The sequence below is a fragment of the Lemur catta genome, chromosome 3 (genome assembly GCF_020740605.2).
Source record: "Lemur catta isolate mLemCat1 chromosome 3, mLemCat1.pri, whole genome shotgun sequence".
Lineage (NCBI taxonomy): Eukaryota > Metazoa > Chordata > Mammalia > Primates > Lemuridae > Lemur > Lemur catta.
The window spans coordinates 99,904,570-99,932,438 of NC_059130.1; the positions used below are offsets into that span (position 1 = coordinate 99,904,570).

Here is a 27,869-nt window from a genome sequence, read left to right on the forward strand (position 1 = left end):
AGGCTGCCACTGAGCTGCTCACACCCTGGCACTTGCGGCTGGTCCCACGTGCTGGCCAAACCCGCACCTTTGCCAGAGCACGTCGCGACAGAGAAAGCTGAGGGCGTGCAGAGGACGTGTCTGCAGGTGGCCTCTGGGGTGGCACGAGGGGACGGGGACTGTGTCTGCTGCACGAGGCTCGGAAGAGAAACTCGTGAGCCACAGTGGGAAAGATGAAACAGGAGGAAGGAGAGGCGATCCCCAGAGGGAGGTGTGAGTGAGGAGAACGGTGAGAAGCACAGTGTGGGTGGACGGCATCCTGCCCTGAGGAGTTGAGGCTGGAAAGAGGTTGGGCTGGACGGGGAAGGCCTCGAACGCCAAGCGAGGGGCTTGGCCTTTCTGCTGTCGGCGGGTGTGCGCGAGGGTGGGCTATGGAACTGCTCTGCTGACTGATCACGGAGCGGGGACAGCCCCACCAGTGTCTCAGGGAGGCCTGTGTGGCGGTTCTGGATCTCCGTCCCTTTGGCCCCTCTGGCAAGGGCACGTGCTGTTCACCGGGCCCCTGCTCAGCCCTCTGCCCACAGCCCCGGCTCCTGCCCGGGCCGCCTGATGACAGCCCATCCCTCATCAGGGTCTCTGGGCAGCACAGGAGCCTCCAGCCATCCTCCTGACACGGTCGATTCTGCAATATTTGACTTACATGTCCCTGAGTTGCACAGACAAAGCTCCGCATATCGCCAGATCAATTAAAACAACTGCCACCAGGCCCCGGAACTCAATCAGGTCCCCCCTGGGACCCCACGGGAGTGCACATCCTCTGCTCACATCTGCCCCTTCTCCGGCTGCCCAGCTGCAGGCCTCCCAGCCCCGCTGCCATTCACAATCTCTTACTCTTAGCAAGGGCTTGCAGTGTGCCTTAGGTGATTTATGCCATTTAGGCCTCAAAATACCCCTGTGTTGTAAGCACCATTAGTGTCCCTGTTTCACATGATGAAACAGAGGCATGGGGCAGCGAGAGGACTTGCCCAAGGTCACACAGCTGGAGGGTGGTGGCGTCAGTGCAAACCCTGGCAGTCTGGCTGCAGAGCCCACATGCTTAGCTATGTCTCATCCTTGCTCAAATGTTAGGGTCATCTTTGCTGCACCCCCTGCACACCCCCACTTCCCCCTCAACTTACTATTGACCAGCCAACCCTGCAGCTCCCCTCCTGCCAGGCCCCCTCCCTCCCTCTGTCCCCACAGCCCCTGCCCGAGCACAGTCCCCATCACTGTGACCACCCACCCAGCCAGGCCCCCCTGGCTGCTGTGTTCCTCCCCCAGCTCAGCCCTGGGCAGGTCAGGGGCTGCCTGCCCCATGAAGACGGCCACAGGAGGCTCTCCTCTGTGTCCCCAGCGTTTAGACCATTGCTGTCACAGGAAGGGTTTTCACCTTGGTGGTGTTTTTAGCTGTGCCCCTGCTCTTGTCTCTCACTGACCCCGCTGGTGCCCAGCTTAGTGCCTTATTTGTGGTTGTGGCCAATAGACTTCTGATCGAGTGAATGAATGAATGAGTAAGTGAATGCATGAAGGACTGAACCCGCTTGTTCAAGAAGTGGGGCACACATACTCCTCTCTCCCCTTCCTCTCCCAGGATGACGGAAAGCCTGTCCCTGGGCCTTTTCCGCTGGGTGCTGCTCAGCCCCTGTAACCGTGTCCAGCAGAGACAGCCAGCCGACGTGGCCCCCCCAGCCTCCTGCTGAGCTGAGGGCACAGAGAAGCCCCAGAAGCAGATTCAGAGGCACCACCGGGGCCCCCAAAGGGCTGGCTAAGGTGCAGCAGGGAGCAGAGCCTGGATCTTGCAGCCCATGGCTGCGCCAAGCCGCAGGGCCCCTGGCAGGGAGCGGAGAGAACTGATCAGAACAGACAGGGAGGCGGGCCCGGGAAGAGGCTGTTAGCAACAATCTCACTGATCAGCCTCTCAATTAGTCTCTACGACACCTTGGAAACTTCAGAAAGAGAATAAAGCAGACTAGAAAAGAAACAGCGGACTCAGGCCGCTCTGAGACAGACGGAGCCTGGGCCTGGTGCTGGGAACGTGAGTGTTTTCCGGGACTCAGCTGCCAGACAGACGCTGGTGGCATCCCGCACGCAGGCCGTGCCTGCGCCTCCCCACTCACTGCACCCAGGGCCGTCTGGGCTGCTTCTGCAAGGGTCAAATTCAAGAGCACAAAGTTGTTGAAAGGAAAACCTCAACAGACTCCAGAAGATCCCTAAACAGTCATGAGGTCGCAGCTTCAGTGAGAGACGCAGCCCTCTGCGCCCACCTGCCTGGGACTTAGGCCTGGAGGAGTCTCTAGGACCATCTTGTCCAGAGGGTGGGGTGGGGCTTCCAGAATTCCTGAAAATTTAACGATTGGCTCCCAAAGCTGGCACCAGCTGGCTCCAGCACACCACTGGCTTTGGTTGTAGAAGAGAATTTGCCATTTAGTAGTTTTAACAACATCCTAACCTCCCTGGACCTCAGTTTTCTCTCGTGTGAAATGGGGCAATAATAGTTTCTATCGAATGGAGTTGCAGAGGTTCTTGTGAGTGTTACATGTAGTGAGTGGAAAGCCAGCAGCCACATCCCTGGAACACAATCAGTTGCTCTTGTTGTTATTTGTTTTACCCATTGGGCTTCCACATGAGGTTTCGTTTGAATATCCCAGCTGCACCCTGCTCCACCCCTGCTCACATCTCCTAAGACCCATCACACACATAACACACACACACACACACACACACACACACGCTCGCACGCACACACGCACGCACACACGCACGCACACACGCACACACACACACACCCTATCCCCTTTCCTTAGCGGCCCTGGTGTCTCTGCTCCATTTTATTAAAGCAGAAAGCACTGACAATTATTTTCATAATGAACTGGCTCTTCAAATTAATGCCAATTACACTATGCAATCATGATTAAGATTATGCATTAATCAACGGTGCCAACCTACTTATTAGCCTCTTTAAATAACGATCATGAGGAATGTATGGGAAGGGAGAGAATGGAGAGGAGCCAGTTGAACGGGGAGCAGCCTCCGTGGGGCAGGGCGCTCCCTCCAGAAGCCGAGACGCGGAGCAGCCTCTCTCCCGTGGGGCGGAGCTCGGGTCCGAACCCTGGACCACAGCGCGCCTGAGCTTCCAAAATCATCAGCTCTATGGAAGCTGCCTGCACAAAAGGGAGAGGGCACAGGGGACCCAGGAGGGAGAGGGCAGTGGAGAACCTTGGTGCTTTGTCAGTTAACGAGGTTTAGTGTCCCCTTCCCCTCCTCGACAACACTGAAGGTGAGTGCGCTGACCCCGGAGGCAGAGCCTGCGCAGGCACTGGGGTGTGTGGGGTTTACAGAGGGGAATCCTACTCTTCAGGAAACCCTGTAGTGGAAGGAGCAAGGCAGGATAGCGCAGGGGACAGGGCTTTACCTGATGCAAGGTGGGGAGTACTGGGCGGGGCACACGTCACACCACAGGTTATGCCCACCCTGAGGCAAGGAGACTACCCTTTTGAGCCCTGGTATTAGTCAGGCACTGGCTGCAGGCTGCCCCCAGGGCCCAGGTGAGCAGCCTGTCCCCCTGGGCAAGGTGGTTCCCTACCCCTGAGAACAATTCTCTAGAGAAAAGCGAAGTTTGTGAGTAGAACCAAGATTCAAACCCAGGTCTGCCTGTGCCAGGAACCCACTCTCTGAACCTCTGTGCTGTACCCAAGCATTTGCTGCCTAGATGTCCTGAAACATTGAGGCTTTGGGGGGTTGCTTTGCCCTAACATGTTCAAGTAGAATGATTCCCATCCTTGCACTGCGGTTGGGGCCTGAGGGGGCAGCCTCTCCCCAACACCGTTTCTGAGAGTGCTCCAGGGTTTCCAGTTCCTCCTCACCGCCTCTGGCTCTGCCTGGTTTCCCTGCTGACTTCTCCATCTCCTCTCTCTTCCTGCCTCCTGCTGGCCTTGTCCTCTTTCTGCCCCGAGTCACCTTGGTGCTGGACACTGCTCACCTTCCTTCACTTTGCCCCAAACGACGCGAGTGGCGTCAGTTCCCTGTGGCTGGCTTTTCTGACGATAGGGCGATCACAGCACAGTGCAGGCTCACTGAAGACTGAACACCAGGCATCACCATATTACTAACAAAAAGACACGGCCCCTTCCAGCCACAGGGCATTTCTTACTGGCCTCGCCCACCTTTGGGCCTGGGTTCTGTCCTTTTGGGCCTACTTAATGTCCATCCCCTTCCTCTTAGGCCTCCCTCCCCATCACAAACTGAACATCCCGTCTTTGTTTCCTTTGCACCACGGTTTAGTTCTGTCATTGGCTTATCTTGTTCACTGGGCCCTAAGCTGATTTTCTTACGGCAAGAATCACCCAGCTCTGAGATAAAGGCTGCCTGCCCCTAGAGCTGGGTACGAACTACAGCCTGATGGCCATATCCAGCTCACCACCTGTTTTTTAAATTAATTTTATTTTTATTGATACATAATAGATGTACATATTTTCAGGGTACATGTGATCATTTAACACATTCATATCATTTGTGAAGATCAGAGTAATTGGGTTAGCCATCCTTTTAAATATTTGTCTTTTCTTTATGCCAGAAACATTTGAATTATTCTCTTCCAGCTGCTTTGAAATATACAATAGATTATTGTAAACTATAGTCACCCTGCTGATCTATCAAACGCTAGGTCTTATTTCTTCTATCAAACTGTATATTTGTACCCATGAATCAACCTTTCTTCATCCTCTGATTTTGTAAATAAATTTTTATTGAAACACAGCCGTACCCATTGGTGCAGACATTGTCTGTGGCTGCCTTCATGCGACGGTGGCAGAGTTGAGTCATTGCAACTGTGACTGGCCCACAAAGCCAAAAATGTTTACCGTCTAAGATATTTACGAGCTGGTCCTTTACAAAGTTTGTCAGCCCTCCCCTAGAATGTGGAAGCTCACAATTCATTTTGTTTTTCTAAATAGCATTGTTTCTCTCCTCCTTTGATAGCTGCCATGAATTAAGTCCTCGCCGTGTGTTGCGCATTTATTTACATCGTTTTATTTCTTCCTCATAACGGTCAACCCTTTGGACATGTATCCCATTTTGCAGATGGTGAAACTGAGTCTCGGAGAGATTAAGTTCCTTCGATGGATAAAGCTAGGGTTTGGACTGAGGCATGACTGTCCCTGAGACCTCAAGTGGGAACATCTTCACCCTTGCGTATAAGAGTGGAGCGCCAAACAGACGCCAGTTGCTAACGTGGCTATTCTCAGCTGATCTGCAGGGCTGAGCACTCCCCAGAGAGCAGGGCCTATGACTGACTTCTTCTTGGTATCCCAGGGCCCAGTGTCACATTGGCTTGGGGCAGAGATCGGTGGGTGTTTATGGAACTAAATTGTGTAGGCTATGACTGACGCTCCATCCCTTAGGCTTGGGTCTCAGTGGCTGAGATGTGACATGTCACCACCCTTGTTGAGCTGTCAGCCCCTCTCTCTCCTCTCCTCCCCACCTGCCAAGGTCTGAGGGGCCAGGAAGAAGGTGTGAAGCCCTGTCGAGATGGCTTTGTCCCACGCTTTGACCCTCATTTGGCATGGGCCAGGGTAGTTTTCTTCAGATTGGTAATGACAACTAGGTATCCCCCCAGCCTCTCTTTGGTTTTTTGTTTATATTTTTACATTTTAGATTATTTATGTATTTATTTATTTTTTTTGTTTATTTGTTTGAGACAGAGTCTCACTCTGTTGCCCAGGCTACAGTGCCGTGGCATCAGTCTAGCTCACAGCAACTTCAAATTCCTGGGCTCAAGCAATCCTCCTGCCTCAGCCTCCCCAGTAGCTGGGACTACAGCCACATGCCACCATGCCTGGCTAATTTTTTTCTATATTTGGTCACCTGGATAATTTTTTCTATTTTTAGTAGAGACAGGGTCTCGCTCTTGCTCAGGCTGGTCTCAAACTCCTGACTTCAAATGATCCTCCCTCCTCACCCTCCCAGAGTGCTAGGATTACAGGCGTGAGTCACTATGCCTGGCCCATTTTAAATTGATACTGCATATTTCTTGTAAATAATTTGGAAAAATTAAGAAAGTACAAAGAGCAAGATAAAAATTATCCATAAACCCCTCGTATCCAGAGATATTCACTGGTAACAAGTATCATAACGTAATATTATTAATATTTTGTAGCCTCGGGTGGGGGGAGAGGATGAAAATTCTCTATGCCATTAAGTATTCTTTAAGAGCATTTTGTTAAAGCTTTTATTTTTCTTATTGCCAAAGCTCTTTCTCAATGAGAAGGAATTGGAAAACAAAACCACACCAAGCAAAAGCAATCCATTATCTTTTTACTCTCTAGAAAGAACCTCTGTTAACATTTCGGTGTATGTCCTTCTGGTATGTCCTTTTTGATTTTAATTGGAATTGCATTAAATTTATAAATTAATTTGAGGAGAACTGACATCTTTACAATACTGAGCCGTCCCTTCCAGGAGTAAGTTATGTCTCTCCATTTATTCAAGTCTTCTTTTATGTCCCCTAGTAAAGTTTTGTAGTTTTCTTGATATAGGAATTGCACATTTATTGTAAAGTGTTTTATTTTTTTTTGTTGTTGCTTTTGTGAATAGGGTCTCTTTTTTCCCTATAATTCCTCGCTGTTTATTGCCGATATGTGAAAAGGCTGTATGTTTTTCTATATTTGTATGCTGGCTCTTTGATGAGTTCTCTGTTTACTTTCTGCTAGGTTTTCCTCTGATTCTCTTGAGTTTTTAAGGGAACAGTAATAAGCATCTGCAAGTAATATTAATTGTGTCTCTTTTCTGATTGCAATACCATGATTTGTTATTTTTATCTTATTCATATCCTGATTTTAAGAAATATTTTTTTATGAAGAATGTCTGTCATACAGACGTGGAGAGAATAGCAGAATCAGTCCTCATGTTCCCATCATCTGGCCCCGGCAACTGTCAACCCATGGCCTCTCCTGCCCTCTCCTGCCCCCTCTACACCCCCTCGCATCACCCCCTCCCACATTTTGAGGCAAATTCCAGGCACTGTATCGTATCATCCTATACTTTCATTGTTAACACCTGCAAGTTCTCCTGCCATATGGGTGGGTTTTAATATATTGAGTAATCTCTTGCTTTTGGACATTAAGTTGTTTCTAGCTTTTTCAATATTATGTAAAAAAAATCCTTATACAAAAATGTGTTTATATATCTCTAAAATTTTTCTAAATTTATATTCCTAGAAATGGAATTACTGGGTCATATGGTATTTTGATCATTTATTTCCCTTTAAACACACACACACAATCATGATGGCTCTTCCGATTAGAAATGAAACACATGTTCACTGTTACTTTTTAAAAATGCAGAAAAGCACAAAGAGGGAAATTAAATTTACCTATAAGCCTACCATGCAGAGAAAACCACTCCCTTTGTTATAAATTCTCCTTGCCTTCTTTGATGTGTGTGTTTAGATGTTTATGCACACCCACACAGATTCACATGCGTACACACATATGTGTTATAAATTGTAAGCATGCTCAAGTACTCTGGGAAGGGGCGGATTTATTTTTTCACCTTTTAAAACATATATTGTTTTTTTCTGTTTTGTTTTTTCTTTTTAATAAATTTCATTTTTTGGAGCGGTTCTAGGTTCACAGCAAAATTGAGTGGCAGGTACAGAGATTTCCCATCTACCCCCCTTGCTACCCCCCACCCCCACACGTTCATAGCATCCCAATTATCAACACCTCCCACCAGAATGGCACATTTGTTACAATTAATGAACCTGCATTGACACATCATTATCACCCAAAGTCCATGATTTACATTAGGATTTGCTCTTGGTGTTGTTCACTCTATGGGTTTTGACAAATGTATAATGACATGTATCCACCATTGCAGTATCACACAGTATAGCTTCACTGCCCTAAAAAGTCTTCTGTGCTTCCTTCCACCTTGTCGGCCCTCCCTCCCCCCAACCCATGGAAATCACTGATCCTTTCCTTTCTCCATGGGATTGGCTTCTTTCACTTAATAATATGCATTTAAGTTTCCTCCATGTCTTTTCATGGTTTGATAGTTCATTTCTTGAAAGTGCTAATACTCCATTGTATGGATGTACCCAGTTTGCATTCACCTGCTGAAAGATATCTTACTGCTTCCAAATTTGGCCAATTATGAATAAAGCTGCTATAAACATCCATGTGCAGGTTTTTGTGTGGATGTGTTTTCAACTCCTTTGGGTAAATACCAAGGAGTGTAATGTCTGGATTGGATGATAAGAGTAGGTTTAGTTTTATAAGAAACTAAAAAATTGTCTTCCAAAGCCTACTGTTTTGTATTCTCACCAGCGATGACTGCAGTTTCCTGTTGCTCCACATCCTCACTAGCATTTGTTGTTAGTGTTCTGAATTTGGCCATTCTAATAGGTGTGTAGTGGTATCTCATTGTTTTAATTTGCATTTCCCTGATGACAGAAGTGGTGCATCTTTCCATATGCTCATTTTCCATCTGTATATCTTCTTTGGTGAGATGTCTATTAAGGTCTTTGGCCCATTTTTTAATCAGATTGTTTTTTTATTGTTGATTTTTAAGAGTTATTTGTACATTTTAAATAACAGTCTTTTATCAGATGTGTTCCGGTCTGTGTCTTGTTTTTTCATTCTTGTCACAGTGTCTGTTGAAGAGCAGAAAATTTTAATTTCAATGTAGTCCAACATATCATTTGTTTCTTTCATGGATCCTGCCTTTGGTGTTGTATCTAAAAAGTCATTTCCAAACCCAGGGTAATCTAGATATTCTCCTAGGTTATCTTCTGGAAGTAGTTTTATAGTTTTGCATTTTACATTTAGGTCTATAAATACATTTCGAGTTCATTTTTGTGAAGGATGTAAGGTATGTATCTAGATACTTTGTTTTGTTTTTTGGAATGTGGATGTCCAGTTGTTCCAGCACCATTTGTTGAAAAGCCTATCTTTTCTCCATTGTATTGCCTTTGCTCCTTTGTCAAAGATCGGTTAACTTTATTTATGTGGGTCTATTTCTGAGCCCTCTATTCTGGTCTAATGATCTATGTACCTATTCTTATGCAAATACCAAACTGTCTTCATGACTATAACTTTATAGTAAGTCTTGACATTATGTTAGTCTTCCAACTTTGTTCTTCACCTTCAATATTGTGTTAGTTATTCTGGGTCTTTTGCCTCTCTATGTACACTTTAGAATTAGTTTGTCAATAGCCACAAAATAACTTGCTGGGATTTTGATTGGGATTGCATTGTGTCAAGTTGGGAAAAATTGACATCTTGACCATATTGGCTCCATGAACATGGACCGTCTCTCCATTTATTTAGTTCTTCATTGATTTCTTTCATTAGAGTTTTGAGTTTTCCTCAGATATTATAGATCTTATACATATTTTGTTAGATTTATAACCTAAGTATTTCTTTTCTTTGAATGCTAATATAAATAGTACTGTGGTTTTTATTTTAAATTCCACTTGTTCATTGCTAGTATATAGGAAAGCAATTGCCTTTTGTATATTAAACTTGTATCCTGCCACCTTGCTATAGTTGATTCATTTGGAGTTTTACACAGATGATCATGTCATCTATGAACAAAGACAGTTTTATTTCTTCCTCCCCAACCCGAATACCTTCCTTTTCTTGTCTTATTGCATCAGCTAGAACTTCCAATGTGATGTTGAAAAGCAATGGTGAGAGCGGACATGCTTGCCTTGTTCCCAATCTTAGTGGAAAAGCTTTAAGTTTCTCATCATTAAGTAAGATGTCCCTTTTTAAGGCTGAATAATATTGCTCAGTGTATATATGCCACATTTTGCTTCTTTGTTCATCCATCAGTGAACACTTGGATTGCTTCCATGTTTTTGTTATTGTGAATAATGCTGTTTGAGTCTCTTCTCTGAATTCTTTTGGGTATCTATCCAGAATTGGAATTGATGGGTCACATAGTAATTCTATTTTAATTTTTTGAGGAACCAGCATACTGTTTTCCATCATGTCTGTACCATTTTTCATTTCCACCAATAGTGCAGTTTCCAATTTCTCCACATCGTCATCAATACTTATTTTCTGGTTTGCTTTTTTTTTTAATACTGGCTATCCTAGTGAGTGTGAGGTGGTATCTTATTGTAGTTTCGATTTGCATTTCTCTAATGATTAGCAATGTCGAGTATCTTTTTGTGTGTGTTTATTGGCCATTTGTATACCTTCTTTGGAGAAAAGTCTGTGGAAATTCGTTACCCATTTTTGAATTGGGTTGTTTTTTGTTGTTGAGTTTTAGAGGTTCTCTATATATTCTAGATATTAATCTTTTATCAGGTATATGATTTACAAACATTTTATCCATTCTGTGGGTTGCCTTTTTACTCTATTATAGTGTCTCTTGATACACAATTTTTAAAAACTTTTTATTAAGCCATATTTGTCTAATAACGTGTCTTATTATGTTGATCGATTTTTGTATTTTGAACCGTCTTTACATTCCAGGAATAAATCCCACTTGTTTACTTATTCATTTTGTTTTAACTTATATGTGTCTTTATATTTAAAGTAGGTTTCTTATAGACAAAATACAGTTGGGAATTATTTTTTGACCTGCTCTGACAATCTCTGTATTTTAGTTGATACATATAAATCATTGATGTTTAAAATGAGATTTGATATAGTTGGATTAATATCTGCCATATTTGTTACTGTTTTCTATTTGTTGCCCTTGTTCTTTGCTCCTATTTTTTGTCTTCTACTCTTTTTCTGCCTTTTGTGGTTTTAATCAAACACTTTTTTTCTTTTTTGAGACAGCATCTCACTCTGTTGCCCAGGCTAGAGTGCAGTGGCATCATCATAGCTCACTGCAACCTCAAACTCCTAGGCTCAAGCAATCCTCTTGCCTCAGCCTCCCGAGTAGCTGGAACTACAGGCTTGTGCCACCACTCTCAGCTAATTTTTTATTTTAGTTTTTGTAGAGTCAGGGTCTCACTCTGTTTCTCAGGCTGTTCTTGAACTCCTGGCCTCAAGGGATCCTCCCACCTTGGCCACCCAAAGTGTTAGGATTACAGGTGTGAGCCACTGCCACCACCATTAATTGAGCATATTTTATGATTCCATTTCCTCTTTCTTAGCATATTAGTTGTACTTCTTTTTTTTACTTTTTTTAGTGGTTACCCTAGAGTTTGCAATATATTAAATACACTTACAAATAATCCAAGTCCACTTTCAAATAATGTTACACTTCATTACAAGTAGTGCAAATACCTTATAATAACAAAATAATCCTAAATTCACCCTCCCATCCTTTTATCATTGCTGTTATTCATTTTGTTTACATATAAACATACATAAGTATGTGTATATATATATATGAATACATTGTTGATATTATTTTGAACAAACTGTTAGATCAATTAAGAATAAGAGAAATAAAATTTTTTATTTGACCTTCACTTATTCTTTCTCCATCATTCTTCCTTTCTTTATGTAGATCCAAGTTTCTGACTTATACCATTTTCCTTCTCTCTAAAGGATTTCTTTTCACATTTCTTGCAAAACAGGTCTACTGGCAACAAATATCCTTAATTTTTGTTTGTCAGAGAACATCTTTATTTCTCCTCATTTTTGAAGGATAATTTATCAGGGTACAGAATTCTAGGTTCGTGTCTTTTCTCTCAACACTTTAAATATTCCACTCCACTGTCTTCTTGCTTGCATGGCTTCTGAGGAAAAGTCAGAGGTCCTTCTTATCTTTGCTCCTCTGCGTTTGTTACTGTTACCATGTTTGTCACTGTTTTCTGTTTGTTGCTTTGTTCTTTGCTTGTTCTTTGTAAGATGTATTTTTCCTCTGGCTTCTGTCAGGATTTTTTTCTTGATCTTTGTTTCTCCTTTGTTTTAAAATGATATGCCTAGGGACCATTTATCCTGCTTCATGTTCTCTGAGCATCCTAGCTTTGTGCTTTAGTGTCTGACATTAATTTGGGGAAAGTTAATATTGTTTCAGATCTTTTTTCTGAGTATTTCTCTTTCTTCTCCTTCTGGCATTTCCATTAGGCATAGTTACACCTTTTGTAGTTGTCCCACAGTGCTTGGATGTTCTGGTTTGGGGGGGGGGGTTCCAGTCTTTTTTTCTCTTTGCTTTTCAGTTTTAGAGGTTTCTGTTGAGATATCCTCAAGCTCAGAGATTCTGTGCTCAGCTGTGTTCTGTCTACTAATAAGCCCATCAAAGGCATTCTCATTTCTGTTACTGCGTTTTTGACCTCTGGCATTTCTTTTTTTTTTTTTTCTCAGAATTCCCATCTCTTTCCTTACATTGCCCACCTGTTCTCACATGCTGTTCACTTTAGCCATTAGCACCCTTAGCATGTTAATCATAATTGTTTTGAATTTCTGGTGTGATAATTTCAACATCCATCCCTGAGTCTGTTTCTGATACTTGTTCTGTCTCTTCAAACTGTGTTGGTTTTTTTTTTTTCCTTTTAATAGACCCTGTTGTTTTTTCTTGATAGCCACACATGAGGTATTGTGTAAAAGAAACTGCAGTAAACAGGCCTTTAGTGATGTGTGGTAAGGTGAGGGGGAGGCAGAAGCATGCTACAGTCCTATGAGCAGGTGTCAGTCTTTTAGTGAGCCTGTGCCCCTGGGCTATGAGTCTCACAAGTGCTTCTCACTAGCCCCTACCCAGGTGGGACAGGATGGCTAGAGTGGGCTGAACTGGGGGCATTTCTCTTCCACCAGGTCAGTCAGGCTCTGATGAAACCTCAGCAGGTTAGGCTCTGGGTAACTTGTTTCACCCGAGGACAAACGTGGTTAAGAATGGAATGCTCCAGCATATGTCAAAGTGGTTCCTTTTCTCCTCCTGCTGCCAGAAGCACATGGGGCTGTTTCTCCAGTATTCACTACGAGGACCCGGTAGAGTTCTGTGAGTGTTACTCACGGAAGTCCTGAGGGCCTGACGAATGGGTTTCCCTGGGGTTTTTGTCTCTTGGACTTGTCCAGATGAGCATCCAGGAACTTGTCAATCACACTTTAGGTTTTCCTACCCCGGCCCTGGTTCCCACGGAGGTTTCTGCTCCAGTAAGTTGTAATTCTATTCACCTATCTCCAGTTTAGGGGGCAATGGTTTGCCCTGTGACCTCAGGTCTTTCACAGATCTGAGAAGAGTTGTTGATTTTTCAGATTGTTCAGCTTGTCACTGGTTGTTAGGACGGAGGGGCAACTTCCAAGCTTCTTAGGTGTCAGTCCAGAAACTGGAAACCACTATATATTTTCTTAATTTTCAAAACAATTAAAACAACCCCAATACCCATCTACTGATGGATGGACAAACAAAATGTGGTGCATCCATACAGAGTAATATTGCTTAGCATTTAAAAGGAGTAAAGTACTGACACATGCTACAATACGGATATGCCTTAAAAACACTATGCTAAAGGCAAGAAGCCAGGTACAGAAGGCCACATATTGCATGATTCCATTTATGTGAGATGTGCAGAAAAGACAAATCTCTAGAGACAGAAAGTAAATTAGTGGTTGCCTGAGGGTGGGAGTGAAAACTGTGATTGACTGTAAATGGACATGAAGGATCTTATTGGGTGACAGGAGGGTTCTAAAACTAGACTGCGGTGATTGTCACACAACTCAGTGACTTTACTAAAAATCATTGTACACTTAAAACAGGTGAAATTTCTAGGATGAAATTAATACCTCAATAAAGTTGATTTTTAAAAAGAATAAAGATTTATTTGTAAAATATAGAAAAGCATTAAGAACAAAATATGCAGTTTCCTTCTGTTCTTTTGTTAATGACAAATTCCTCCTCTTCTTCCTCCTCTTTTTTTTTTTTTTACTTTCACCTTCTACAGAACATCTGGACTCTTCCTATTCTAAGGTGGGGTCTTACTGTACCTCCTGTAGAAACCTTCATTGTTCACTTAAACATATATCATGGATATTTCCCATGTCATTAAATTTTTGCTATTATATGGATATATACTTCAGTTTATTTACTATTTTTCTGGTTGGATATCTCTAGATCTGCTTCCCCATATGTTATCCATGTGCCCATGGTTGCCGTCAGAGTCACTTCCTAGAAATCAAAGTATTGTGTCAAAGACATGGACGTTTTTAGGGCTTTTTATAAATTTCTAGCGGCCATGAAGAAAGGCTCAGTGTACTAGTTTCCCCTTCCAGCAATACTTAAGCAGGTGTCTGTTGCCAAACACCTTCACCAAAGCTGGTGTTTTACTTTATTTTATATCTGTACCCATTGGATGAGCAAAAAATGATATCTCACTGTTGGTTTAAATTGAGTTTATTTAATTATTAGGGAGTTGTACATTTGTTCAGTGTTAATAGCTCATTTGTATTATTTTCTTTTCTTTTGTGAAACATCCATACTTGTACCTTGCACATTTTTCTACTGGAGTATTTGTCTTTTTTGTTGAGTACTAAGTGCCTTTTATAAAATCAAAATGTCATACTTTATACTGCCATATACGTTACAAATATTTTTTCCAAGTTTGTGTTTGCAATTTAATTTTGTATATGATAGTTTGGATGTATAGAAGTTTTATGTTATTTCTATGGAGTTAATTTTTCTTCTGTGGTTTCTGACTTTACTGAAATGCTTTGAAAGACCTCCTCCAACCCAATATTGTATAATATTTACCTATATTTTCTTTTTTGGTACTTCTATAGTATTTTCTTTCCTCTTTTTATTCTTTATCTACTAATATTTAATTCATCCAGAATTTATTTTATGTATAGATTAAGATTGGGTTCTAACTTAAATTTCTCCCAAATAATTGAATAATTGTCACAGTACAATTAATGAATAATTCATTCTTTACTTACTGATTAGAAATAGCCATCTCTATCATGTTTTAAATACTTATCTCTACTTGAGTCTCCTTCTGGGGGCTTTTTATCTTGTTCCACTGATCTATTTGTGTTTGCATATGCAATTACAACATGGAATTAATTATTTGGCTTCATGATATATTTTAAAATCGGGCAGTACAAGTCACCTCTCATAATTCTTTTTAAAACATGTTTTGATCATTATCTTATATTTGGTTTTCCAGATACATTTTGGAGTCATTTAGTCAAGTGAAAGAAAAATCCTTCCATGACTCTGATTGAAATTGCGTTAAAAAATAATTTGGAAAAATGGACACCTCTGTCCTTGAACCTTACTATTCAGGAATACATTATGCCTCCTCGTTTAAGTTTATGTTTCTATCTCTCACTTAAGGTGTTTTTGTTTTTGTCATTGCTTTAAAACTGGAATTGCACTCTTCTTCCTTGGTTTATTATTAGCTATTTAATATTTTTGCTGATATTGTAAAGGAAATTCATTCGCCATTAAGTTTTCTTACTGAATGTCACTGATATAAAGAAATACTATTAATTTGTGCTAACTGGTCATTTATCTTAAGTCTCCTACTAGCTCTTACTGTTTTCATGTTTAGGGGTTATTTTAAGGGTTTTTTGGGGGGAGGCATCTATATCATTTGCAAATAAGAATTTATGTCTTTCCAAAAGTTGTGCCTCTAACTTCTTTTTCTTTTTTATTTGATTGGTTAATGGTGTGATATAAACCCTCACGCAGGCCTTTTTTAAATTCTTTAATGAGAATGCCTCTGGTGTTTCACCATTACTATGATATTAAAGGCTGATTTGTGCTAAAGATGCTTCAAGGAAGTGTCTCTTCTAGTGCTATTTTATTAAGCATTCTTTCTTAACAGCAGTAGATATTGAATTTTATCAAAAGCCTTCTTGCATTTTGTGATTTGATCATGTGCGGTTTTTTTTTTTTCTCCTTTGAACTATTGATGGGATGGAATGATATTCATAGATTTCTCTATGTTGAACCAGTCTTAGATTCCTAGAATAAAATTCTGTGTGGTCATGGTCCGTTATCCTTGTAATATTGGGATAGATTCTACTTGCCAGAACTCTATTGAGGATTTTCACAGCAATATTAATAAGTTGGTAATCTTATTTTGGCCCTGTCAGGCTCTGTTATCGGGAATTTGCTGGTTGAGTGAAATGAGCTAGGAGGATTTTCATATTTCTTATGCTCCAGCACAGTGTCTGTGTCGGGCAATTATCTAGGGTATTATTGAGTATTTCTGGGGCAGGGGGATCTTGTCCATAAAACCTTCTGAGCCGAGCGCTGCTAGAGCCCCAGCCCTCCTCCCCAGCACGCACAATTTCACCCACCGTCTCTCACAGGAGGAATCTTTGAGTACGCGGATGGCCCCAACGCCCAGGTCATGAATGCTGAGGAGCACGCCTTTCGATTTTCTGCCAACATCATCAACAGGAACAGGACTCTGCTGCCCAACACGACATTGACCTATGACATCCAGAGGATTCACTTCCATGACAGCTTCGAGGCCACCAAGAAGGGTGAGTGTGCAGCTCCTGGCTCTGTTTCCTTCCTGGCCTGGGGAGGGGTAGGGCTACAGTCCAAGGCCCTGGGCACGGGCCAGAGCTCTGTCTTGCAGCCTTTCCCACATGGTTTGGGGACCTGCCTCAGTCCCCGTTCAGCTCAGGCTGTGCCATCCCCAGGGAGGGGTGGGTTTTCTACCAAGAATTCCCAGGCCCTGTCAGAGGCTGTGAGGGAATGAGAGGGCAGAGGAGGGTGGATGGCCAAGGATTGGGCTGGAAAGGAAGCAGTAGGGAGGCAGCCCCAGGTCTCCAATGACCCTGAACCAAAGCAGGCATTTTCACACTTGGTTTTACTTTCATTGAAATCCGACCCAGAATGTCAATATTTAAAATACATATAAAACAGATTAATTTATAAGTTCAAATATGCAACATTTAATTGCCATAAAAAGACTTCATGGAAACAACAGAGCTGTTTCAGTGGCTACAGCGATTGACCCCAGAGGCTATGGATGACCCTTGAAGTCTGACACTGGCTCTGTATTCAATATGTTTCTATATTTTGTTTTGGCTGCATAATCATAAGAAAATCATAATTCATAAAAATAAGTTGTAATAAATCCAATTAAACAGTTTTCCTACACCTGAATTTTTAAAAATAAAATAAAAACAAAAACTGTACCACATCCTTCCCAATTAGTAAATGCATTTACTATAAACTCCAATGACTACACAGAAAGGACTAGAGAAATTTATTCTAAGGTCCTCACTAAAAATAAAAGCAAGGTAACTTATCGATACCTGAATGAGCTAGCAGTTTCCAATATGGTATATAGTATACTTGACTACACAAATGTGCTTTCTTGTTACTGCTTTTTACAAAAAAAATATATAGGATGTGTGCATATATCTATTTTTTCAAATTCAATTTAAAGGGTTGCATAATTCTGGAAATAACTTCCACAGAACCCTAGAGTTCCATGCAACTCTGTTTAAAACTCTCAAATGTTTTTTTTTAATATTTTCAACACTGTATTAGGTATCACCAAATAAAGTAAACAGATCTAAGTTAGAGTTTTATTGAAAAAAAAATCTCAGGTCTAGAAGTCTCATTCCCAAAGAAGACTAGGTCATCCTTCCCATAATATGCTATCGTAGCCCCTTGCTTTTCTCCTTAAAAGCCCCTGTCACAATTTGTAGTTAAGTATCATGAGTGTTTAATGTCTTTCCCCCTTTCTCCAACAGCACTGCAAGGAAGGCTCTCTGTTGTTAATTGATACACCCCTCTGGCACCTAAAAGACTGGTGTGTAGTAAATGCTCAATGAAATGATTGTTGAATGAATAAATGCTATTAGACTGGGGTATGCAAGCCTGAGCATGATTGCCCAGCCCCCCATCAGCTGAGCTTAGGGGACAGTGTCATCTGTGCTGCTTGGGAAGACTGAGACCCATCCACAGGGGGCCAACACCCCTTGTCTTTCTAAGGGGTTCCCAGGGTCTAATCAAGAACACCTTTCTGCCAGGCCAGGACCCTTGATCTCGTGGGCCCCCAGGTGCAGACCTGCCAAGGTGTTGCCTCCTGCTGGCTCTGTTTTCTAAAGCCCCATTGTGGATAAACATCTTAGCACAGAAAGGCAGCACAGCATGGGCTTGGAGCCGGACTGCCTGGACTTGCATTCTAGCAACTCCGATATTAGTTCTGTGACCTTGGACAAAATACCCTGTGCCTCAGTTTCCTCGCTTACAAAATAGATGCCTTTCTGTAAAGTGCTTAGCATAGTGTCTGGCACATAGTAAATGCCATAGAGGACTTTAGTCTTACTGCCCTCAGCTGCCTTGCCCACCACATGCTGAACCATCAGGTCAGGGGCCAACTCCTGTGTCTCACCCTCCTAGCCTTGTGTGCCGAAGGTCAGAGGGCCCCTGATACTGAGCATAGTCACTACTGACATTTTTGACGGTGCTCCCCTGAATGTCAGAGCCTACCTGCAGACAGATGAGAGGCACCGCACTCTGGTTTAGCCCCAGAGAATGGTCCTTCACCCATGACCCCTCTCCCGGTGCTGGCATGCCCTCCCCCTGGCCGTGTCCTCCTGCTCTCATTCCAGCATGCCCTGCGGCCGACGCTGTGCAGTGGAGTGTCCACCTGCCTGCTGAGTGTCCATGCTGACTCTCTCTACCTGGCCTTGTCCAACTACAGAATGACTGAACTCAACCAAAACTGCTCAGTAAAAAGGTCAGGACACAGAACAAACGCCTGGAGTCAGAACACAGATGCCCACATGCGTACAACCGCCCCCAAAGGGCAAGGTTGGGTTTCTGTCCATTTTTTCTAGAAATTACTAAAATAATATAATGACTCCTTGGTGCTGCACTTGCAGTTCAGCACAGGGACCTTCGCCAGCCAGGAAGGGAGCCCGGGGCAGAGTTTAGAGCCTTGCCAGAGGCATTTCCTCCAGGAGCTAATAGTCCCAGCCTATGTGCAGTAGCCAGGGCGTTGGTGAGCAGGCCCAAGACAGAAGCCCCCAGCTCCTGGAGGTCCTGCCCTGGGCTTCCAAGTGACCAAAGCCACGGCACCACCACCGCCAGCACCACTGCCACCAGATCACATGGCTTGATGGCTTACAACCTTGGATGGTGTGTTCTTCCCACAAATCATCCTCAGAGCCCTGGGAGGCCTTGCCCGCCTAGCTGCAACCTGACCTTCCAGCCACACCTGTGCCATTTGCTCCTCAGCCTCTGGGTTCTAGGCATATGTGTCATCCTCAGGGTGCTGTGCTTGCTCCCACCTCAGGGCTCCTGCACACGCTGTTCCCTCTGCATGTAATTCCCTTTCCCCAGCCCACCCCTCTCCTGCCTTTGCTGAGCCAACTCATCCTTCTGCTCTCAGGCTTCTGTCCTCAGGGACACCCGCCCTGAACCTCCAGACAAGGTCAGGTCTCCTTGCTTCCATCTCATAACACTCTGGACTTTTCTTTCACAACCCTGACCTGTGTGTGTGTGTGTGTGTGAGTGACTGTGTGATTATTGTCCATTCCTTCCACTAGACTGCAAGCCCATTGCCTTCTTACTGCTCCATCATAGAACCTAACACGGGCCCGGCACACAGGAGGCACCAAATCAGTATTGGTGGTTTGGTTGGATACATAGATGAAAGAATGAGTGAATTCCCAGTGGGAGACAAGGCCCTGCCCTTCACAAGTCACACCCAAGGGGTAGAAAGCTGGGCCATAGGGCTAATAGCTAGAACAGCTGGAAAATGGGAGAGAGCCACATGTGTGCTGTGGCACAAGCAGGAGGGCTTCCTGGAGGAGGAGAACTTTGAGTTGAGCTTTGAAGGATGGTGGGAAAGAGTAAGGGGTGGGATAAGGCAGAAAGTGGAGTGGAAAATGCAAGTTATTAGATGGAGGCCAATTTATGTACTTGAAAATCCTCTGTTGAGCACCCATGGTGTGCTGGGTGCTGGGGATCCCAAGGTGGGCAAGGTGAGGTGGCCAGTCCCTGCCACCACAGAGCTTATATCTAGTGGCTGAAGCAACAGATGCAGGACTGGGAGTTGCAGAAGAGAGGGCAGGATAAGGAGGGTGGAGCCTTGGCTTGGTCAAGGAGTGTTGGGTTATAAGAAACAGACACCTACTCAAGCTGGCTCAGGAAAAATGCAGCGACCACCCAAATCGAAATACAGACAGTGCAACCTTTCGGAAGCCTCCCTCGTGGCCCTAGTTGTTACCCACTGAAGGTCACCATTATCCTGACTGCTGGTGCCCCACACTGGTTTGCCTGTTTTTGAACTTTACATAAATAGAATCATCCAGTGACCACCTTTCTGAGCCTTGCTTCTTTGGCTCTACAGTACAGCCATGAGAGCCACCTATGCTGTTGAATACAGCAGCAGCCCATTGCTCTTCACTGATGTATAGTGTTCCTTTGTATTAATATGAACATGCCACAGTTTTTTAAAATCCATTTTACTTTTGTTGCACCTTTCAGTTGCTTCTGCTTGGGGCTATTATATGTGGTGCTGCTACGAACATTCATGTAGATATCTCTTGGTGCAAATATATACTCATTTTTGTTGGATATATACTCAGGAGTGGAAGTGCAGGGGTTATAGAACGTGCATATGTCCAGCCAAAGAGGTTTCCAACGTGGCTGTGCCTATTTGCACTCCCTCCCGCAATGTAGGAGAGCTGCAGGTGCACTACACCTTCTCTAACACTTGGGAAAGTCAGTTTTATTTTTAAATTTGGCTGTTCTAGTGGTTTATGTTGTTCTAGTGGTTTATGTAATGAGTATCTCATCGTGGTTTTATTTTGTATCTCCCTGACGATTAGAGACAGGGAGCACATGTCTTCTGCTAGTCGGCCATTTGCATATTCTCTTTCTTGGAGGACGTTTTTGAGCCTTTCAACCACTTTTTAAAATTGAGTTGCTAGTCACTTTCTTGTTGATTTGTAGGAGTCCTTTATATATTCTCGATGAGAGTCCTTTGTTGGAGATTATATATATACACACACACATATAATATATGATATGTACATATATATAATATATGATATGTATATCTCATAAATCCATTGCACATGGGCTTGCCTTTATATTCTCTTAGTAGTTTCTTTTGAAGAGCATAGTTCTTAATATAAAAAAAGTCTAACTTTTCAGTATTTTTCCATTGTGATTAAGGTCTTTCGTGTTGTTTAAACAGTCTTTGTCTATCCTAAGGACATGAAGATATTCTCCCATGTTTTCTTCTAGAAGCTCTGTTGTTTATCTTTCGTAGCTAGCGCTATGATCTCAAATTGACGTTGGGGAGTAGTGGTTGAGGTTTATTTTTTCTCTGCAGGTCTGATGGTAGTGAAAGCTTCAACTCCTCGGGAGAATTGTTGGACAGTATCCACTAAAGCTTGTGCTTACCAGAATGTTTCTAGCCATTTTAGTGATAATAACCACAAGTTGGAAATAAATTAAGGGGCCATCAACAGGAGAATGGACAGATCGGGGTATAATTATACAATAGGATTTTAATCAGCAATAAAAAAGAACAAACTTGCTCCACACAACATTCTGGAGGCACCTTGCAGACGTAGTGTTGAGTGAGAGAAAAGTGGGTACCGCCAGAGGAGGGAGTAGTGTGCAGCAGATCTTGCCTGGGAAGGGGCAAGAGGGAACCTTCTTAGGTGTTGGAAATGTTCTACATCTTGACCAAGGTAGTACATGATACGTGAGTGCCTGGTACATGAGTGCAGTTATACATAAAAATTCATAAAAGTCATGCACCAAAGATGAATGCACTTTATTACATTGTGTTATGTCTCAACTTAAAAAAATGAAGTGGCACCTTTCTGCATCCCTCAGTGTCCCTCTGATAGCATGCACAAGGCAGGTAACATCCCTCTGCTGGTGGGAAGTGCCACCGTCTGACCCGGGGGCATTTCTGCTGTTGGGTCACACTCCCCGTAGGGTACCCTCCATCCCTTGGGGAGCCTCATGTTTCCACGATCTTCATTTTTTTCTTTTGATCTTGGGTTTTTTTAAACAGCATTCCTCAGGAGTGTCTTTAGGACCCTTCCAGGGGGTGGACTCGGGCCTAATTCTAATTAATCCAGTGGAATTCATGTTCCCCAGATGGAAGTTCTTGTCGCTGCTCCCTTCCCCACCAGCTGGGACCAGCCACCTCGGGCCATGTGGGTGAGGGGCTCAGAGGCACAGAGCCTGGCACTGCCCGCCCCCGCCAGCTCCGCCAGCTCCGGTCGCGTTAGTCCTTCCCTCCGCATGAGGCCCAGGAGGCCTTTCCCTATTAAAAGGGACTTTCACTTATTGTCTTTATCTTTAAATGTTTTGTGGAAAATTAAAAGACGAGTGACTGCCAGGCAGCGCCCGCGCCAGCCGCCCAGAGCGTGCCTGTGTTCTCTTCCAAGCCTGGCCGGAGCGGGCCTGGAATCGACCCAGCGCTCCCCGGGCTCCTCTGCCTTCACTTATTCCCGGGCTGCTCAATTCCTTTTAAGACACAAATTGATTGGGATAATTTTTGCTATAACTACGATTGCCATGGAAAGGGGGGTGGGGGGGAGACATTCAGGCTGTGGACTCCCGCAATGACTGTGAACCATTGAGTTACTGTAAAATGACCAGAAAATGGATTCAAAATTGAAGCCACAAATAATGTAATTACTGCAGTGCGCTCAGGGCTGCCAGAACAGGGGCTGGCTGCTGCCCTGGAAACATCTGGAGGAAAAGCTGCCGCAGCGACTGCTGTGGCCATAACCCCTGCCCCGGTCCCTTTGGGGCAGCAGGGCTCTTCCGGGCTGGAAAGTCCTCAGAGGATGGAAGGAGCATGGAGGGGCCAGGAAAAGAGATATGGAGAGAGGCCAAGGTGGAGAAATAGGGGAAGGGCGGGACTGATGCCTCCTGCTACCCTAGAGTGAGGTCTAATCGCTGCGTCTGGCAGAATGAAACCCAGTGCGCTCATCATCATCATGTCACCACTGACACTGCTATCAACACCAGTACACCAGCACCACAAGGACTGTCATCAGCAGCAGCAATGGCATATCACCTCCACTCTAACAATATCCGTACCACCATCACCACCCCTACTGTCATCATCTCCATCATTGCCATGACAACAGCATCGTCAACGTCACCCATCTTGTCAATGCCAACACCACCACCACCATCCCACTGACACTGTCATCACCATCATCATTCCTATCATTATCATCATTACCCTGAGGTTGTTGACACCTTTATCATCGTCAATTTCATCAACACCAACATCAACATGCCATCTCACCATTACTGTCATGACATCAACATCATTGTCAATTTCACCCTCATCAACGCTGTTGATCAACACCCTCACCACTGTCATCAACAGCCTCACAAAATGGTCTTCCACGTCACAACTACTACTTCAGTTACCTTTATCATCCTCCTCACAGCTGATGTCAAATCAAAGTCACTTCCTTCAACAGCACTCTTGTAATCCTCTGATCGTCATACCCTGTGTTTGGTCTGCTGTCCCCTGCCTCCCTCAGACGGATGCCCAGCTGGGGCATGACCTAAGAGGTGGGCTGTATAAGGGTGGGCGTGGCGGGGCAGCGTGTGCCTGCCTGCGTCAAGGCATAGATCACACGGGGAATCCACGAGGCAGATTCTTGGAGGCGGTGATGGCAGCAGTGACACACCCAAGTCACTCACCCGAGTCTTCAACCAGAAGGTCTTAGGGGAGGACAAGAACATAGAGCCAGAGACAGAAACCACAGACATCAGGGGACAGCCAGCCTTCAAAACAGAGGTAGGAGGACAGCATGAGAGAAACCTAACGATTTTATAGGATGCCACAGCCTCAGGCTTGGACAAGAGTGAGAGACCAATCCTGGACAGTTGTCACTAACTGTCACTATCTCGTCTGTGTTGATGTCCAACCTCCATGGCCACAGAGTGACTCACACGTGGCCCCTTTCCTCAGAGAGTGCCTCACCTTAAGGTGACAAGGTGGTGGGGACAGACACCCAGCGCACCAGACAGCAGAAGCATCACGTGAGTGGACAGGGAGAAAGCAGGTCAGAGCATGACTTAAAAGGAGAACTGTCCCTAAATTTGACAATTTACCAATAAGCCCCAAGTTCCTATATTTGAAGCATTTATTGTCACTGGTTTGCCTGACACACACACTCACACAAAGGATGGCTGACTGACTCCAGGGTGACACGAGCAGGGACAAAATGCTGCTTCCCTGCCTTGGCCTGCAGAACGGCAGGAGCACCAGGAAGATGCCACGTGTCCCGCTGCGCGTCCTCTCCTGCACCTGGCATTGGTCACAAGGAGTCCCGGGTCACCAGCAGATGCCCTCTGTGCAGCGCTGCTGCTGTTCTGCCCCATGTTCCAGGTGGTTCCGGAAGACTCCTAAAAATAACTAGCCGGCCTCCGACATTGCTGTGTCTTTCACCTAGGTCATAAGTAGCATTCTCTGCTGTTCTTGGGGGAAGCACAAATTTCAGGAAAAATGACTTCTTTACATAATATCTCCCATTTCTAAGAGGCAGTGGGGTTGGTGGATGTTAGTCAAGAGTAAAAGTACTCCAAGACCACATGTTCTGATGGATTCGAGACCACCCTCTATCTCTGGATCAGTCCATACCACCCTTAAACCCAGGCAGGACGGACCCTTTCCCAGGGCCTGTGCTTTGGAGGTCCTGCCCCCTCCCTCCTTTCTCCTCCCAGGTCAGTGGGACCAAGGGGACTTACTGACTAGAAGCCTGTGCCCTGCCCTTCCAGACTTTGCTTGAAGTATCTAGAACCCTGAACTTCCTGCGCAGGGGGCCCTGAGCCCACTTCCAGGGCCTGCATGAGCCTCTTCCCTGGGCCTGTCCTCTAGGGGAGAGCCGTGCGTCCAGGGTGCACACTCCTAGGCCCTGGGGGTGACCAAGGGCCAGCTGTTTGCAGAGAGTGTGGGCAGTGCTGGGACATAGGGCTGGGGTGTCCACCAAGCGTGCAAGGCCCTTATGGTCCAGGTTGGAGCTGGTGGTGAAAGGGAAGGGGGCAGGGTGGGGGCTGGTGCCTCCCTCCCACATCACTGTCTGTGAACAGTCTCTATTCCCACCTGACTTCCCAGGGTGTCATGAAGGTGCATTTGTCAAGGTAGGAGAAAAGGACATGCTTCACTTAACAGTTTATTAGCTTGACTTACAACATGTAAATATTCAGCGACACGTGGTACATGGGCTTCCACGTGTACTCTCAGCCTGGGCCTTGCAAATCTTAAGGGTGGGCCTGGACCCAGTGGGTCACTCCCAGAGGCCCTCGAGGCAGCCAGGACAAGTCTGAATCCATAATGTATTCCACTTAGGCGCTCGGTCTTGCCTCTTCCCATGTTCATCATGTGTTCATACATGTGCATGTAGTGTCATTCCCACGACCATGGGCAGGTGAGCTTGCTCACATTTTATTGGTGGATTGCTGATGGTTCTAAGTGGCAGAAGACCAAAACCTAAATGACTTAAGTATTTTGCAAATCCAGACTCCAGGGTTTCACTTGGTGGGGGACTCATATTTCTCTCTCTCTGGGCTATGCTCACCTCCACACCAACAACTTCCACAGACAAGTGCCACTCTTTCTGTATGAGCACAAGATGGCTGCTGCAGCTCCAGGTCTTACTTCATCTTACGTTCAGTGAAAGCAAAATGTGCCCATCCCAGCCCCCTGGGGCTCACGGCATCCCATTGGCTCTGATGGGTCACATGACCATCCTCTACACCAATGGCCATGGACTGGGGAAGGGCAGTGAGTGGTCAGCCTGGGTGCCAGTCACATGCTCTGCACCTGTGGGCTGAGAGTGGAAGAGGGAGGCAGGCCCCAGGGAGAATTAGGGACAGCTGTCCGAAGAAAGGGGGGTGACTCCTGGACAGCCCTCCCCCTAGAATGACCCTGAGAGGTCACCTTTTTATGGATCTTTCAGGCAAAGTCCCCCATTTGAGCCCCGGCTGCCCTGGGTCTGCTCATCTGGTGACCCCAGATAAGCGGAAGCACCTGCTGTCTCTCCTGCCTGAGCCCTCCAGCTCCTCCAAGAACATGAACCGTTTGGAGGCAGACTGGGCATTCATTCGACGTTCCAGTGTTGACTCAGCGCTGCAGAGACAGCAGTACACAACATAGATCAAGCCCTGGCCTCCTTGGGACTCACATTCCAGTGGAAGGAGAAAGTCAACAGATGAACACGACTTCTGGTGGTCTTTCATAAGGATAGAAATAAAACAGGGTATGGGCTTAGGGTGTGTGGCGGGACAAGAGTTGCTATGACAAGTTGGTCAGTGCTTGCCTCCCTAATAAGACACACAACACAGAGACCTGAAGGAAGGGAGGAAGGGAGTCACGAGGATATGTGAGGGAAAAGATCCCAGCCAGAGAGGACAGCAAGTGCAAAGGCCCTGAGGCAGGAGTGCGCTTAGTGTGTTGGAGGAGCATCGTGGAGGCCAGCGGGGCTTGAGTGCTGCAAGGGGGGAAAGAGGGAGGGGAGACAAAGTCAGAAGAGTGCTGGGGTGGGGACAAGGGCAGGGAGGAGCTGCAACAGGTGGGGCCTCTTTGGCCACCGTGAGGACTTTGGCTGTTACACTGAGTTGGGAGCCCTTGGAGCAAAGGAGTGACAGCACCTACCTTACACTGTGACAGGCTCTCTGGTTGCTGAGCGCAGAATAGACAGCAGCGAGGGTGACTGAGGAGCTTCTGTAGGAATCCCAGCAAAAGACGACAGTGGCTTGGACCAGGGGGAGGTGGTGTGGGAAGAAGGGCTCAGATTGTGATGCGTATTGATGGCGAAGCAACAGGAGTTGTTGACGGATTGGGATGTGGGGTGTGAGAGGACGAGAAGAGTTAAGACAAAATCAAGGCTTCTGGCATAAGGCCTGGGACATCGGAGCTGCCATTCCTGAGGTGGGGAGGTGGGGGAGGGGAAGCGGGGATGTGTTAGGTCCGCAGAGTGTCTTAGACACACAGGTGGCAATGCGAGTGACAGGTGAGCCGTACCGGTCAGATTTTAGGAAGAGGTTAGGCTGGAGGCTGAAGCTTTAGATGTTTGATTCCTGTATCTTTCCCAAGTTCCCCCAGGACAGGACCTGGCACAGAGCTGGTGACGCTATCACAGCAATAATAACATCAAAGGTGACGATCATTTCTTAGTCACGAGTGCTACCTTAGGACCAGGCACTGTGCTCACACGCATCACCTCGCTCCACCTTACTCCGATCCCATGAGGTAGGGACTCTTAGAGTCCCCACATCCAGGTGAGCAAAGTGAGATTCAGAGAGACAATCCGTTGTCTGCCCTCCGAGGGTGGTTGCCGTTTGACCCTTACAGGGTCATGAGAATCACTGACCGCCCCCCCATGCCCACAGCCCCCGCGCTGACCCGTGTGCTGCCCTTCCCTCTGTTGCAGCCTGTGACCAGCTGGCGCTGGGCGTGGTGGCGATCTTCGGGCCCTCGCAGGGCTCCTGCACCAATGCCGTCCAGTCCATCTGCAACGCCCTGGAGGTGCCCCACATCCAGCTACGCTGGAAGCACCACCCACTGGACAACAAGGACACCTTCTACGTGAACCTCTACCCCGATTACGCCTCGCTCAGCCACGCCATCCTCGACCTGGTCCAGTACCTCAAGTGGCGGTCGGCCACCGTGGTCTACGATGACAGTACAGGTGGGTGGCTGGGGCAGGGGCGAAGCGGGACAGAGCCTTAGGATCGGGCCTTTGTCTGTTTTTTCAGCACAACTGCTTTTAGGGAAAGGGCTGTGTCCCACACCCCAACTTCACCTGGTCACACACACTCAACCCCAGCTCACCTCACACCTGCCTCACACCTTCTCCACACTTCCACCTCCACCCCCAGCAGCCTGAGTGCTGATCTGCCCTTGGCACCCACCTACACCGACACGCACACCTGCAAGCCACGCCCACACCTGCCCACACTCTCACACT

The 27,869-nt window shown here is 45.6% G+C and overlaps 1 protein-coding gene across 2 annotated transcripts in view; it reads left to right on the forward strand.

The window, feature by feature from the left end:
* The window catches only part of GRIK3 (glutamate ionotropic receptor kainate type subunit 3), a 217,062-nt gene that overhangs the window by 112,654 nt on the left and 76,539 nt on the right, over positions 1 to 27,869 (forward strand). For both annotated transcript variants that reach the window (XM_045548241.1, XM_045548242.1), the window contains exons 2-3: positions 16,239 to 16,415; positions 27,333 to 27,590. In XM_045548241.1, coding sequence (XP_045404197.1) covers positions 16,239 to 16,415; positions 27,333 to 27,590 — 435 coding nt within the window. The remainder of the gene's footprint in view (positions 1 to 16,238; positions 16,416 to 27,332; positions 27,591 to 27,869) is intronic.